This window comes from Sapajus apella, unplaced genomic scaffold (assembly GCF_009761245.1).
Source record: "Sapajus apella isolate SASKATOON/1434 unplaced genomic scaffold, GSC_monkey_1.0 scaffold13, whole genome shotgun sequence".
Lineage (NCBI taxonomy): Eukaryota > Metazoa > Chordata > Mammalia > Primates > Cebidae > Sapajus > Sapajus apella.
In genome coordinates, this window is record NW_022436953.1 from 21,956,536 (window position 1) to 21,973,429 (window position 16,894).

At 42.6% G+C, this 16,894-nt stretch overlaps 1 protein-coding gene and 1 long non-coding RNA gene across 3 annotated transcripts in view; both read right to left on the minus strand.

Annotated features, from left to right (window-relative positions):
• Positions 1–1,458: 1,458 nt before the first annotated feature.
• Positions 1,459–9,350, minus strand: LOC116554010. Its single transcript, XR_004270010.1, has 2 exons — positions 6,473–9,350; positions 1,459–5,672 (listed from the first exon to the last, which is right to left on the minus strand). It is a non-coding gene; the product is annotated as an uncharacterized LOC116554010 (long non-coding RNA).
• Positions 9,351–14,591: 5,241 nt separating this feature from the next.
• The window catches only part of CACUL1 (CDK2 associated cullin domain 1), a 64,482-nt gene continuing 62,179 nt past the window's right edge, over positions 14,592–16,894 (minus strand). Inside the window, exon 8 of one of the 2 annotated variants that reach the window (XM_032281789.1) lies at positions 14,592–16,666. In XM_032281789.1, the coding sequence (XP_032137680.1) occupies positions 16,626–16,666 (41 nt within the window). In that variant the 3' untranslated portion in view covers positions 14,592–16,625. The remainder of the gene's footprint in view (positions 16,667–16,894) is intronic. The other variant, XM_032281788.1, reaches the window with a different exon arrangement.

Consider the following 16,894-nt stretch of genomic DNA (forward strand, 5'->3'; position numbering starts at 1 on the left):
TGGCAGAGCAGCAGCGTCAGAGGGAATGGCCCTGAGGACAATAGGGAGACTGGCCTAGCCAGTACCACCAGTGTACCTGATGCCCCCCTGGAGCCAGACAGCCCCGGTGGGACACAGCAACAAACCTGGCAGGGAGAGTGGAGGGAGAAGCAGCACCGCCCCCAAGGACGTGAGAAATAAGATGCCAGGCACAAAGCAGCGGGGGCCCATTTAGAGAACAAAAACAGGCCTGGGATTCCGTGTCCTGCTCAGGACCCAGTGAGGCCACAGTGGGAGGGGAGGGTTCCTTCCAGCAGATACTGTGACCAGTAAACCAAGGGCCACCCACGCCGCTGATCACTCTAGCCATTAGAACCTGCTGTGTGTGGGCAAGGGTCCCCAAACAGAGCCCATTACCTGCCCACCCCCTCCCAGAAGGACACCAGTCCTCTCACAGGCTGAGGGCCAGGGCCAAGGCTGCCAGGATGGCCCTGTCAGCTCCTACTGTGGTGGTGGCAGAAATCCACCTGCTGTAGCCTGGAGATGGAAAATGCATTTTTCACCCCATCAGGCATCAGGACGAAAGCAATTTACAAATGGTCGTCCAGGGGAGAGATGTTGCCAGCGGTGCTTTGCAGTCCATTAAAAGGTTTGGACCAGGGCTTTGAGAGATGTGCCAGCAAGAGGCATTCATTCACCCGGGCCTGGTCATGCAGCTCGCTTTGGAGCTGGGCAAGGACCCCTGCAATGCCAGTCAGTGTAAGAGGACACCTGGGTTTCCGTGCTGGTGGGCCACCAGTGATCAAAAGCTCTGCATTAGTTAGGGTTCTCTAGGGGGGCAGGACTAATAGAAGAGATGTATGTATGTAGGGGAGTTTATTAAGGAGTATTGCCTGACACCATCATAAGGTGAAATCCCACAACAGGCCGCCTGCAAGCTTAGGAGCCAGGAAGCCAGTCCAAGTCCCAAAACCTCACAAGTAGGGAAGCCAACAATGCAGCCTTCAGTCTGTGGCTGAAGGCTTGAGAGCTCCTGGCAAACCACTGGTGTAAATCCAAGAGTCCAAAAGCTGAAGAACTTGGAGCCCGATGTTCCAGAGCAGGAAGCTTCCAGCACGGGAGAAAGATGAAGGCTGGAAGACTCAGCCAAGTCTAGTCCTTCCATGTTCTTCTGTCTACTTTTATTCTAGCCTCACTGATAGCTGATTAGATGGTTCCCACCCAGACTGAGAGTGGATCTGCCCCTCCCAGTCCACTGACTCAAATGTGAATCTCCTTTGGCAACACCCCCACAGACACATCCAGGAGCAATACTTTGCCTCCTTCGATCCAATCAAGTTGACATTCAATATTAACCATCACAGGGACTGTGTCCCTGGGCACTCCACCCCAGGAACTCTAGATTGGGGATCAGCCTAGTCTCCCGCTTTTTTTGCAGAGAGAAAATGCAGAGGGAAGAAAGGAGCAAGCCACCATCTCTTAAATGTATTCATTTGTTTTACCACTTTGTTTTAGAAATGCTCAAAGCAGGTAACAAAGACCTCACTTACGGGGAAGGGACACATGGAAAGCAAGAACACCCAGATGATCCTCTGGGGGTCTTAGGGCACGTGGGCAGCAAGTAGCAAACACTAACCCTCACCCCTTACAGTGAAAAGGAAAGCCACTGAGGTGCTGCAGCCTTTTGGGGGCCAAGGATCAGACAGCCCCAGCACTGGCTCCAGGTGTCTCTGCTCTTGGGAAGGGCTGGTTCCTGCCTTTTGCAGATTTTAAACTGTCCCATACATAATCCAGCTCCAGGACAGGGGCCTGATTGGCTCAGGTTACATTCCCATCTGCTGGCTGAGGAAGGCAGGACTCCTTCACCAGCAGTCTCCAACACCCTCCCCCCACCACATACCCACAGGACTATGTTGAACGTAGAGAAGCAGTTCCCCCAAGAAAGGGCAGGTCTTTCCTGAAATGTTCTTGCGATAATGAGAGATCTGATGGTTTTAAAAATGGGTTTCCCTGCACAAACTTTATCTTCGCCTGTTGCCATCCATTTAAGATGTTGACTTCTTCCTCCTTACCTTCTACCATGATTGTGAGGCTTCCCCAGCCACGTGGAACTTTAAGTCCAATTAAACCTCTTTCTTTTGTAAATTCCCCAGTCTCGGGCAGCAGTATGAAAATGGACTAATACACAACTCAACTGTGTTTTCTGGATCGTTATTTGACCTTAAGGAGTCAATGGTCCTGCTGAGATCTTGCTCTTCACAGCCCTGTTGAGTACCTCTCCCCACAATGTGTTCCAAAATTCTGGCCTTGTACTTCCCACATGCTGGGGCAATAGACTGGGCTCTGTCTGCAGAGGCCACCCAGAGTTTAGGGAGCCGTGCCCAACAGAGAATGCTGCTAACAGCCCACACACACCCTCAGAAGAGACCCTCAGACAGTCCACAGGCTCTCCTGAGGATGACACTGTTTGGGCACAAAGCGTCCAAGTTATGCCTCTTGGACTCTTCTGCCATCCAGGCAGTTGGACCATGTTGCAGCACACTGATCTGCTGCCATAAGGAGGAATTCGGCACTCACTGGCACCTGCTCTGTGCCAGGCTGTGTGTTGTAGTGACAACTTGAAGCCCTTACACCAACCACTGACAGTGAGCAATTGTTCAGGACCAGTGATTGTTCATGTTTGCGAGTTCCAGCTTTCTCAATGGAAAATGAGGCTGTCGTGAGTTGAGACCATAGGCATAGAGTGCTTTGTACAGTGCCAGGCGCACAGTAAGCACTCAGGAACTAGTCAGTGGGAGCAGTAACAGTGTGGTAGTTGCTGTTATTCCGCAATCTGAAGGCTTAGAAACATCAAGCTAGGGAAAAACTGAAAGCACGAGTACTATAGTTTTACAGCAGAGTAAATTGAAGCTCGGAGAGCTGAGTCACCTGCCCAGGGAGGCACGACTCAACGGGGCCTGGAGCCAGCAGGCCCCAAAGATTCAGGTCTGAGGTGTCCACTCTTTCAATTGCACCGTGCTGCCTCTCCAAAGTCCTGATCAGTATCCCAGTTCTGCCCCTTGCTCGTTCCCTTCACCTCTGACTCTCCAGGTCCTTTGTGTCTCCTGCCCATGAGGGCTCTCCTGGGCCCTGCCTGAGGCGGCCTGCCCAGCTGGACAGCCCTGATACCCTAAGGCATGCATTATATATGTAACTTTGCTCATGTGCATCTATAAGTGCGTGTGTGTGTGTATGAACTTTTGTCACTTTGGGAAAAGTGACAAAAATTATTTAAACACCCTTTTCTACAGAGCTCTATTCATGGAGCCCAGCTGAAAAGGCTCTCTCCCCTCTGGGGTGAGTATGGTCATGGATGGCTTCACCACCACTGCTGGGGGAGGTGTGATTAGCGGGGTCTTAATAACAGCACTGCGTCTAACAGTGGCCCGCAGCCCAGTGTTCACCTGCGCTGGAGGCTGCCAAGAGGGAGGACTGGGCAGTAAAACAAATCACCTTGTAGATGGGGGTTTGAATCTTCCATTGTGTGATTTGGGGCAGGTTATTAAAATCTGACATCTGGGAAACCTCATCTTGCAATAGTTGTATTGCTGTGTAACAACTCCCAAAATTTAGTAGCTTAAAACACCACACAGTTATTTCAGAGTTTCCCTGGGTCAGGAATCTGGGCACAGCTTAGCTATGTTCTGTTTCAAGGTTTGTTGCAAGGCTGCAATCAAGGTGTCAGCCAGGGTCATAATCATCTCAACATTCAATGGGACCAACATCCATTCCAAGTTCAATCAGGCTGTAATGAAAAGAACGTGGCCACACAGGCTCAAGCAACAGTGTTCACTACCATGGGCCAGTTTGTTTTATAGATGAGAAGACCGACGGTCAGTGTACCTCAGTGACTTAATAATGGTGGAGTCAAAATGCTGTCTGATCCAGATTCCAGGATGATCTCTCCTTGCAGTAGTGTTCAGCTGCCCTGAGTCTATTTGACCTTTGCCTGAACCTCCTTCTCTCTGAACAGCAAATGATGATTAGTCACTTGACATGGTCTGGCTGTGTCCCCACCCAAATCTAATCTTGAATTCCCCTGTGTTGTGGGAGGGAACTGGTGGGAGGTGACTGAATTATAGAAGCTCATCCTGGAATCTGGATCAGACAGAATTACTGTCACTGAGCCACTCTGACCTCCAGTCTCATCTACAAAACAAACTGGCCCATGCTTCAGCCTGATTCAGCCACACTCGAGACACCCAGAGCCAGCAGGATTTAGATACTCTTGGGCTGTTAGATTGAAGGCCTCAGTTCCTTGGTAGCTGTTGGCTGAATGCCACCCTCAGTTCCTTGCCAGGTGGCCCTCTCTGTCATATCAAGTGAGAGCCCAGGAGAGAACACCAACAAAATGATGTGAGTCTTCTGTAACCTACTCATAGAAGTGACAGCCCATCACTTTGGCCACATCCTTTTTTTTTTAGAAGCAAGTTGCTGGGTCCACCCATACTCAAGGTGAGGGGACTACATAAGGGTTTGAATGAGGGGGTGGCAGTCACTGGGGTTGCGTCAGAACCGCTCACCACGTATCTGTAGAGTGGTGCTATCACTGCCTCACTGGATTGTTCCTAAGAGGTACATGAAGCACCTGCCACGCAGGCAGGTATCCCATGAAGAGCAGTTGTCACTGTCACCTGTGCTCAGATGACATCTATTTCCTTTCTCCAGTGCGCTCTGACCTGTCTTCTTTTAGGAACAAGATTGTTCACCAAACACTGTCTCAACTGGCATGGCCCTATTTTTGCTTCCCAACACCTTATTACATACCACCAACCTGCTTAGCTTTGTTATGGGTGGAACTGGACATACCCAAGACAAAATTTTCCTTTGCAGCCAGGGACTTTTTCTTTAGCCTATGTTAGTACAAGCTCTTTGTCTTCTTTAATCATAGCTCCCTGGCTATTCTAGTCAGGAGGGTGACCATATTCTGTGCTGTTTATAGATTCTAGAAGAAATGGTCTAACATGACCATCAAATCAAAGCACACTGGTTCATCCTGAAGAGCAGATGGAAAGACTGGTGTGTAAAAACAAAGTTGATGTGAGTCAAAGTTTGGTTTTCCCATCTCCCAGAGGCTTCCGATGAACAGCTGTCATAGACCCCTGTAGCAGCCTCAGGCAACTACGAGTCATCAGCAGCCATCCTTCCATTTCACCGTCCTGAGACCAGGCTTTATTCAGACAGCTGCACCTCCTTACGCCAATGTGCGCCCAGGAGGGGCGATCTGTTTAGTCTAAGTCTACCCTGGCAGTCCCACTCTCTTTCCTAGTTATCCCAACTCTCCTCCTCAATGAAAACTGAAGGGAAAAAGGCTGGTGTGCTTCAGGAAGTGTCACTGCTCTTAAAAAAAACATGCTGGGGAAGAGGCCCTCTCCTTCAAGTGGTTGTTGTCATTCTGACAACTGCAGCAGTCAAGTAAAGACCTTGAGGGAAGCGACACTGAGGAAAAAGTGAACATACTGAGGCTGGCAGGGCAGAAAGTAGGAAGAAACCCAGGTCCTGACATCAATTAGCTATTGTATTTATCAGCCCTGGAACTGCCCAACTTTGGGACTTCTGTGAGGTGATAAGTACCCAAACTGTTTGTTTTTGAGTTGGAGTCTCACTCTGTCACCAGGCTGGAGCACTGTGGCAAGATCTCAGCTCATTGCAGCCTCCGCCTCCCGGGTTCAAGCCATTCTCCTGTCTCAGCTTCTCAAGTAGCTGGGACTATAGGCACACACTGCCATGCCCAGCTAATATTTGCATTTTTAGTAGAGATGTGGTTTCACCATGTTGGCCAAGATGGTCTCGATCTCTTGACCTTGTGATCAGCCCACCTTGGCCTCCCAAAGTGCTGGAATTACAAATGTAAACCATCGTGCTTGGCTCCTAATTGTTTAAGCCAGTGATATCCAAAGTGAACAAGATGATCCACTGAGGTACAGGAAGAAAACCTAAGTTACGTTTTTAAGAGTAAAGAAGTCTTACCAATACATTACACAGAGCCCGCATGTCAAGTGGTCAGGCAGCACATGCAAGTCAGTGAGGAATCCTCAAAGGAGTGCCAAGAACTCTGTATCACAGAGGGAGCAGCAGCGGCACCATTCTCTTCCAGAATACTGTCATCTGTGTGCTCCACATGCCAATTGGACTTAGATTTTCATTATCTTATACAGAGAGCATCCTGACCACAGTTTATGAGATGAGGAAATTAACCCCCTAATGTGCTGGTTATCATCTCACAGCAAAATTCTTAAAAACATAAAGATGGTCATTTTTTTTAATTGATGAAAACGGCTTGAATGTGCTAGTCTTTGTTGTGGTGACAAGTGTCTGTAAGCAATATGCAATCTAGAAGGTATTTTTTTTTTAATGGACCGATTTAACCTGACATTTCAAGGTAAAGATAACATACTAACGATGACCAAGAATTCATGAAAACATGTCGCCAAAAATTGTCACCTATAAAAACTCTTCAAAGTGTACAAACTTGGGAAATGAAATTCAAAAATAAGTTGCAGCAGGTTTTGAACCCATCTGTTAGCAAAATAAAAATGCAACACTATTCAGCAAAAACAAGTTACTGACACTGGAAAGTATGAAAATTTATTATAAAAATTTCAACAAACACTTTTGCAAAATTGGTGGATGAAACTCAAAAATGTTTTCAGTAAGCACAGCCATATTTGGATCCACAGATCTTAATGAAGTGACTTTTTCAGCTACAATAGTCATTAAAACCAAGCATTAAAATAAACTTACCTTAAGACAAGAACAATAAGTTGTTTTTATAAAGTATTAAAACTAGGAGTTTCAAAAATGACAAGAATTTTTAATCATGACTCTCTAAAAGAAAAATTTTTAAGAGCGAGCAAAGGTTTTTTAACCACAAATACACGAACAATATTTTTAAACTTTTACCTCATCTTTTTGATTTTCTATTTTTGTTTTATATTATTAGTAACATTATGTTCAAATTTAAACATTTTAAAATATATGTGTCTATGTATACACACATACACACACACAGTGGTACACACTACAGCATTAAAGGCAGGTGAGTTTACATAGGGTTTTCTGCTTCATTGCTTGTGTCCTTAGAACGAACTTTTCCAACCCCAAGAAAAAAATATTTTCTAGTTTGTGTGACATTCTTTTAGTCCACCTGGAATTTCTCTTGGTGAATGATATGACAGGAATCAGTTTCATGTTCTCTACTTACACCAGCATCTTTTATTAAATAATTCACCATGAACAGCACAATTTCAAAAACTGCCTTTAGTGTACTCTAAATTCTAAATGCGAGTTCTTTTCTATTTTCTAAACCTTTCCATTGACTGTCTGTTTAAAGCATAACTGCTTTAATTTAATTGCACTTAAAAAGTGATGTATTTTTTGGTACAGCAAGTTCCTTCCATTTCTTTCACTTTCAATGGAGTGTTTCCTATTTTCATCTGTTCATACTTCCATAAGTTTTTAGATTATATAAACAAATACTGTTGGTTATCTGAATTGGCTTTGCACAGAACATACATTAACTCAGAGAACTGGCATGTTTAGAATGGTCCAAAGGTTTGTATTAGCAAGTGTTTACAAGCCCTGTTCTCCCCTCTATTCTCATGCCCCTCCACTACCCTCCCTTGAAGAAACTATGTTCCTGAACATTGATAACTGTCTTTCCTTTACAGCTTTACTACTTGTGTATGAGTCTCTAAACAATATACTTAGTTTTTCCTGGTTTTGAACTTTATATAAAGGTACCCAGGCTGGCTCTATTCTTCTGACTTGCTTCTTTCACTTGATATGACAGTTCTGAGATGCATCCATTTTGAAGCCCACAGTGTTATGATGCCTTGACCACTCTAAAGAATTCCACTGCATAAATACACTTTATTTATTCACTATTCAGTAGATGGGCATTTGGATCCCCCCTTTCCTTACAATTATTACACATAATGCTGTTATAAACATTCCTGTACATGTTTCCTGGTACACATGCACATAAGTTTTTCTAAGTGTAAATAGTGGGCTATAAGAGAGATGCCTGTCTTCAATTTCATTAGATAATACTGTTTTCCAAAGTAGTACAGATTCACATGCCAACAACAGCAGGTGAAGGTTTGTTGTCATAATCTCTCAGATTGTTATTCTCAGACTTCCCATAATTTCTGCCAACTTGTTAGCGAGGAAATGGTATCCATGGTTTTAATGTGCATTTCCTGATAACTAATGAGACTGAACATCTTTTTACACTGATGGGCCATTTCTGTTTCTTCTGTGAAATGACTGCTTGTGTTTGGGGTCCATCTCTCCTGATTTGTTTTCATTGCTGATTTGCATTCAGGTGCTCTTTGGCAGTTATGTATATATTGCGAATATTTGTATCTTATTCCAGATGTGGCTTCTCTTTTCACCCTATGGCATGCTTGGTAAATAAAAGTACTTGGGATCAATGTAGCCAAATTACTTACATTTTAATTGATAGTCTCCATTTTCTATCTTATTTATAAAATTATTCCCTACTCCAAAGTCATTGCTTAATCACCATCTTTGGCAGTAAGTGTTAGAATCTGGTAGTGCTAGTTCCCCTCACAACCCATTCAGAAGGGTCTTGGATAGCCTTGGCCCTTTGTTCTTCCATTTATATTCAAGAATCAACTTCTCAGGTTCCACAGTGAAAATCATTGGGAATTTTATTGAAATTGCAATTTGGAGAAAAAGTTGAGATTTAGGTAATAGAGTGTTATCCATTACATCCTCTACATTTATTTAGGTCCATTAAGTTTTTAAAATCATTTCCTCCTTTTATTAAAATTTATTCTTAGGGTATATTTTTTTGTTCCCATTATAAACTGCATTTCTTAATTACATTAAAAAACCAATCTTGTCTTCCTGAGATCAATCCATTTTGGTCATTTGTTATACTTTGAATACACTGTTAGATTTGGTTTGCAAAAAATGCTTGTTTTCCTACAGAAGGGTACAACATGTTTTATATATATGTATGTGTGTGTGTGTGTGTGTGTGTGTGTATCCATCAGATCAAACTGATTAGTTGTACTACTTAAATCTTCTATGTCCTTAATAATCTTCATAATTCCGTCTCTGCAAGATCTATTAATTACTGAGAGAGGTATGTTGAAAATGCCTATTATGTTGGTAGATTTCCCCTTGTAGTTGTGTTCATTTTCCCCTTTTGTAGTTTTCTCTTTTAAATTTTTTCCTAGGCAGGGTCTCTGTTGTGTTAACTGGAATTAAGTGGTGTCATCATAGCTCAATGCAGCCTCAAACTCCTGAGGGCAAGCAATTCTCCTGGCTATGCCTCATGCCTCAGCCTCCCAAGTAGCTGGAATAATGAGCAAGTATCACCATGCCCAACTATTTTTTTCTTTTTTTTGAGACCGACTCCCACTCTGTTGCCCAGGCTGGAATGCAGTGGTGCAATTTCAGCCCACTGCAACCTCCGCTTCTTGGGTTCAAGTGTTTCTTGTGCCTCAGCCACCTGAGCAGCTGGGATTACAGGTGTGTGCCAGCAGGCCAGGCTAATTTTTTTTTTTTTTTTTTTCTATTTTTAGTAGAGACAGGGTTTCACTATGTTAGCCAGGCTGGTCTCAAGCTCCTGGCCTCAAGTGATCCACCTACCTCAGCCTCCCAAATTATTGAGATTACAGGCGAGAACCACTGCGGTCTGGTTTTTTTGTTTTTTTTTTTTTTGCCTGAAATAGTGCTTCACTCTTGTCGTCCAGGCTGGAGTGCAATGGTGCGATCTCAGCTCACTGCAACCTCCATCTCCCAGGTGCAGTAATTCTCCTGCCTCAGCTTCCCAAGTAGCTAGGATTACAGGCGTACACCACCATGCCCAGCTAATTTTTGTATTTTTAGTAGAGACAGGGTTTCACCATATTAGCCAGGCTGGTCTTGAACTCCTGACTTCAAATGTTCTGCCATCTCAGCCTCCCAAAGTGCTGCGAATACAGGTGTGAGCCACCCTAATGCCCCGCCCTAATTTTTTAAAAAAATTTTGTAGAGATGAGGTCTATGTTGCCCAAGCTGGTCTCAAATCCTGGCTTCAAGTAATCTTTCCACCTCCGCCTCTCAGTGTTGGGATGACAGGTGTGAGTCATTTTTTTCTTTGTACATTTTGAGGTATACTATTAGACATGTAGGTACATTACTAGATAGTTTTGAATCGTTATGCCCTCTGGCTTAACAATTTAGGGAGGGGAAGGGCTTAATAAAGGGAAACCGATTAAAAAAAAACAACCCAAGAATACAACTAGTTAAGCTAGGTGCTCTCAGATTCTATTAATATGTGTGATATTCATTCTATGATGCTTTTTGATATTTAAGGTATTTTAGAATTTTGGATTACTGAGAAACAGGCCAATAGAAGAAATAAAATTCACACACACACACACACACACACACACACACACACACACACACACTAGCTGGTTCTAGTAGAAAAGTTTTGTACGTAGTAAAAAGCAAACCGGCTAAAGGGAAGAAAGTTTAAATGGCGCCCTACTTAACTGTGGGAAAGGGGAGTGAAAAAGAAAATTGTCAGGTGATTTAAATGCAAAGGAAAACAGAAAGTCACTGAATTCTGCCATATGTGGTAACCAAAAAGTAGATATATCACAACAGAGCTGAGGTCAAAAAAAATGAGAGGAATGAGAACTGGCGTTCTGAGAACACTGTAGGAAAGGACACTTCTGGAGAGACAGCAAGAGAAACTAAAACCAGAAAGTAAGGTTATAAATAACCTAGGGGATGATACTAATTTCACAGCAAGAAAACACAATGGGTTATAAAAAAGTACAGTACCAATGCAAACAAAAAAACACCCTACGTCCAAAAGTTGATTAAAGGCCCACAAAAGAAACTGTAACAGTGTTAAAAAAAGAAAAACTACAAATACACTGCTATCCATATCCTCCATACTATATATGAATATGGAATAGACATGACCACATACGTATATTGTTACACACAGAGTTGGTTTTTCAGCATTGGTACAGACGTCAAGATCAACACTCACCCTGCAGGCTAGGTAACTGTGGTAACAGACATGTGTTCAGTGTAGCTGTCATTTATGAGGTGTTATTAATATGCTATAAGCAAAATCAAATGTTCTATATAATAACAAATTTCCAGTGAACCAGGTGTTAAGGCCAAGGACATCTGTACAGGATTTATAACATAACAAGGCCAAGAACATCTGTACAAGATTTATTTCATTTACCACAATGTTTTAGAGTGATAGTATACACCCTAATACAGAAGGAGTAATTCAAAATCCACCAAAAGATCAAGAGCCAAAGTCAGTGGCTTTGTATCAGGTCAATAGGAGTTTCATCCACCATTTTGTTTTCCTTGGATTAATGAGGTGATATACAGAACACCCTGTGCGGAGCTCACTATGACCACCAGGCACAAGACTTCATTGCTTCATCCTTGCTCTGGCTGTGCTAGTGAGTGGCAAAAGCCTCCTGCCTGTGCTTGCCCTCCAAATTTTTCATAAGCATTCCTGTTAGTAGCCATAGTTCTCCGTGACTTCACATTTGAATAATTTATCCTGAAGTGCATGGCTGTAATATTGACAAGCAGGACTAATGAGAGTAAATTGCCATCTGTTTAACAAAACACACTCTAAGAGAATACCCACAGTCTTACTGCATTTAGTACATAGTCACAACATTGAAATGACATGTGAGAATACAAAATATTTATTTTTTTTCAAACCACAGAATTCTTAACCCCAGAGCCACACTATAAACTGCTCAGAATTGTAAGCCATTAACATTTTTCTAGACAATGCAGTCCAACCAGAGATGAAGATCATTTCCAATCAGCAGGGATGTAATATATACCAGATTCCCCTAAGAATGGAGCTCGAATTAGCATTTCCTTTAATTCTCCCATAGCCATTACATCAACAGAAGCAGAAACAGTACAAGTATTTATGCCACTCAGCTCTGAAAAGAGATTCAAGGTGGGTCTTGGCCTGTAGAGGAGGGAAGGTGGCTGGGACTTTAGTTAATCAACAGTGAGGACAGAGAGGAATACTGTCTCTTGGAAAAGAACAGGGTTCCTTTCACATGTTCTTGTGGCCAGAAATTGGGGTGAATTTCAATGGGGTAATGAAAGAAATAGGAGAGCCATTTCTCCATTTTAACTTCTGACAGAAGTTAAACTTTCTCCATTTTAACTTCCTATGACCTCCATTTTAACTTCTGACAAAAGTTAACTTCATTTATACAATCGTATTGAAAATGGTAATCACAACCAAAAAGGTCCTATAAACCTGAAATAGATGTCAAAGGGATTCACATTCTGACCTTGAATTTTAAGGACCCCTTAAAAGGCCTAGACTCGGATTAAAGTAAACATAATATTCCAAGCTAAAAGAGGCACCATAAAAAAAATCAACTCAAAACATCCAAACAATGGCTAGATGACTAATGTAGGGTTTTTGTTTTGCTTTTTAGTTGCAAAGCTTTTCAGTATCTCAGATTAGTGTATGTTCATAAAACAATACTCGGTTATTTTAACAGGCTTATGAAACAACAGAATTTTAACTCAAGGGCAATGCCTCTTGCATAATAATCACAGGAGTAATTAACTGCTATAAAACAGGGGGAAAAAGTAGAAGAAAATACAGCCAGCCTCAATAATAAAAAGACAAAATCTGGAAGAGTTACTCTGCTTAAAGAGAGATTAGCCAGGATTATTTAAATACTATAATACAAGTGCTCCTGCTCAATTACAGCTGCAGAAACCAATTTTGTTTGCCAGATCACCATTGCCTTTGCTAGTACACGTACAGACCACTACTCGGAAGTCATCCTTTTGTGCTGAAAATCCCTTGTTCGGTCAGTACAGAATAATGCGAGGTGATGCACATGCAAACTCTTCCTGAGGAATTTATGTGTGCAAATCTGCAACCCGACAGCATGGCATGCAGCAGGGGAGTAGTGGCTGCACAGGTCTGGGCACTGGAGACGGATGTGCAGTGTTCACACCATGGACATCCTTTCTTCTGCAATCTCATCTACCCACAAATTAGCTTGCACTCTGAACCCCAAAGAAAGGGAGGGTAATTGCTGCAAGTTTGTTAAAGGGACAGAAGGAAGCTAACTTGTCTACAAAATAATGCACAATCCATGCATCGGGGTTTGTGTCTGTTCTTACTAATAACCTTGCCTAAGAACTATCAGGCTAACAGTCACAACACCAGGTTTTGCTTTCTGCCCCACAAAAAAACAAAGTAGTAACTCCTGTCAGGTCAGGGTACAGCTGTGACAACAAAGGTCACGAAATGACAATGTTACTGAAGCTTAAGGCCAGCCTTTAAAATACGTACCATCTCTCTACTTTATTTATTTATTTTTTGAGATGGAGTTTCGCTCTGTTGCCAGGTTGCAGTGCAATGGCGTGATCTCGGCTCAGTGTAACCTCTGCGTCCTGGGTTCAAGTGATTCTCTTGCTTCAGGCTCCCGAGTAGCTGGGACTATAGGCGCATGCCACCACGCCCAGCTAATTTTTGTATTTTTAGTAGAGACAGAGTTTCGCCATGTTGGCCAGGCTGGTCTCCATCTCCTGACCTCGTGATCCACTCACCTCAACCTCCCAAAGTGCTGGGATTACAGGTGTGAGCCACCATACCCAGACACATGTGATTTTTTCAAGATAACTGACCTGGCTTTCCTTTTAAGGATCTAGTTGGAGGCTGCACATACATACTAGTCAGTTTAAGCAAATCAGCCATGTGTTGGCTAACCAGGCAATCAGCCTGCATGTACAATTTTCCATCTTCAATGGTTTGGGCCTTTAGTGATGTAGTACAAAAGCCAGTATGTAATTAGAGTAGAAAAACCATATACTAGCAAGAATACAAGAAAACAAGCCAGGCGCAGTGGCTCACGCCTGTAATTCCAGCACTTTGGGAGGCCGAGGTGGATCACCTGAGGTCAAGAGTTTGAAACTAGACTTTTATGAACTGGCCAGCATGGTGAAACCGAGTCTCAACTAAAAATGCAAAAATTAGCCAGACGTGGTGGTGTGTGCCTACAGTCCCAGCTACTTGGGAGGCTAAGGCTGGAGAACTGCTTGAACCCGGGAGGTGGAGGCTGCAGTGAACCAAGATCGCACCACTGCACTCCAGCCTGGGAGACAGAACAAGACTCCATTTCCAAAAAAAAAGAAAACAGAAGAAAATCCTTTCTGGCAAACAGTCAATATAAAATGGGGGGAAGGGGGAGGAAATCTTATTTCTTCTCATAATACAAACTAACAATTTTGTTAAGGATCCCAATAAATCAGTGAAGTCTATTTCAACTCAAACAGGTCCTTCATACTGCAATGTACCTCAAGAGGCCAAGATGATGGGCAGCCAGAACTGCAGACTGGGAGACTAGGTATACCCTTTCTACAGTGCCTTCCAGTCAAGGTTTTGTTATACTAAGCCCTGACCCATAGCCAGCTGCAGTCACTGTGCAAAAATTTAGAGAAACTAAATTTTGCAAACTTTACTTTGCCCACTTCTTATTAATAAATACATAGTAAAAAGAATATAAAATCTCTCTCCATGAACTTAAAAGCATCCAAAGATTTTAATGCCAATTCATATTATACTGTAATGCTTTAATAGGGAATTTATTTTGTAAGAATGCTCTCTCCCAGAAAAAGCATTTGGGTATATTATCAGGATACTGCAGAACTTGTCCACATTTAAAGAAACACTCCAGTTTTATTCCTTTTAGAAAAATTATTCAAACCACTCAGACTTGAGTTCTAGGTGTTACTTAAAAGCCTGCAGCAAGCATTCCACAGAGAAAAGTAAAATGTGAATGTCATGATGAATAAAATTCTCCTTGATACTAGAATGTTACTGGTGTGGCAACTCAACTCAAACTTACAGGTCATAGTGAAAGCCTGTGTACGTTCCTAAGTAATTCAGTGTTCATCGATGCAATCTGGGGTGCTCAGTGTGAACTGAATCCAATTAAAGTCCACAAAATCCACCAACTCTGGTTGATAAGTACTTTAAAAAATAAATCTGACAACCTTTACCTTCTCTGCGTAACAGTTTTGCAAATCAACGACTTCTAGAATTGGGTGATTTACTTGCTCCCAGTATCCCATTTCTAACTCTCCCACCCCTTACCGCTCCCCGAAAAAATGACAAACTGAACTGGCGAGTCAGCTGTATGAAAACCTGCAGCGCAGACATCCAACAGCAACCCTGGGAGGTTTCTTTTCCCCCTCAAGTTCTCTAAAGAGGTAAATACTATTAGTCTGATGTAGCCTAGCAGAGTGAAGCCTATGCTCAATTAAGATTCAAGCAACATTAAGAAGAAAAGGATTTTTCTCTTGCCACATCTATTTTTCTTGGCCTTTCAACAACAGCTGTAATAAGCTTCAGAGACTTTTATGAAGAACTAAAAAGCATTGTGGATGTGGAGAAACAGAAACTACAGCTTTGCCACAGCTGGAAGGGAGCCTTAAGACAGCAGTGTGTCTTCTTCCCTATCGCACTCAAATACAATGTTCAAATGACACGATCTCACTCATTTACCATGAAGCAATCAGAAACCCAACACCACTGAGTATATTTGGATTTAATAACTGTATCTGCTTCCTGGAGCATCACAAGAAGTAGCTCTCAATAATATGAAGGGGAGCTTCAGTGCTAAAGTACTGCCCATCCCTAAACTAGAGTGCTGCCAATAGTACAGCAGCTGGTGACATCATGTTAAGTGACAGAGGGAATGGAAATGCTCTATGACAGTTGGTCCCCAACATTTACATGAATATGCTCTGGTTTACCAGGGGAAAATTTGACCAATGTGCAACAGGTTTCTATTTTCCCACTTAATTAGCATCCTGCTACAGTGTCACACCTGCCATCTTGGTGGGTGAGTTTAGATACCATACGCTTCTCCAGGAGGCATTTTTTTCTCCAGGAGTTTGACAACATGGTCACACAGTTGCAAAGTGCACAAAGCTCAAGGCACAGAGTAGAAAAAAGTTGTGAACTGAGGGGGGAAAGTTCTAGCAAAAGCAAGTTAGCATTTTCCTTTAACAAGACTTTCTAACGCTAAACAAAGACCAACTCTTTTAAAAGGGGTTGTTTTGGTTATGGGTGAAAAATACTGCATTGTAATGATCTGCTTGGTTTTAAAGCAAAAGAGATCCTGACGTGAAACCAATACACCGAAATGCCAAGTCCACAAATGAACAAAACAAGTGCTTAAAAAAAAAAAAAAAAAAGATTCTTCTGCTCTTGTATTTTTGGAGGAAGCTGCTGATTTTGGCTGTCAGATTTCACTTAGAAATGGTCACTTTCTGAGATGTTTGTTTATTCCTCACAGAATCTGTAGATAAACGCATTAAAAGATTGTCCCATTTCAAAATCACCCCCAAGTCTAGCAGCAACATTTTTTTTTGTTTTTTTTTTTTTGTTTTAAAATTACAAACCAAGTAGGAAGTCCAACATCCTCTTCCACGAACAGCTTTGTGACAGAGCTCCTGAGTGTGTGCAGCCCCACTGTGCTCTGAATAAGTCTCTGCAGCTCCAGTGTGTCCTCTTTTCAGGAAGGAAAGCATATTCAATACATTCACTATCTGTACCCCCTGGAACTTGCACATGCTGATGAGCTGTCTGAAAAAAACACCAGAACAGGGAAAAGTATGAAAACCAGACAGCACTGGATAATGGCAGCAATCTGTTTAAACTCCCGAAAAAAAGGCTTAAAAAAAAATCCTCAAAACCAATGGTATGGAGGGAAGTAAAAGGGGACTGAGATCCTAAGAAACTGAGACTGGGCAACAGCCTCATCCCAGTGGAAACTAAAGAGCCTGGTGGCCTCTTGCCAACTCCCTGAGAACC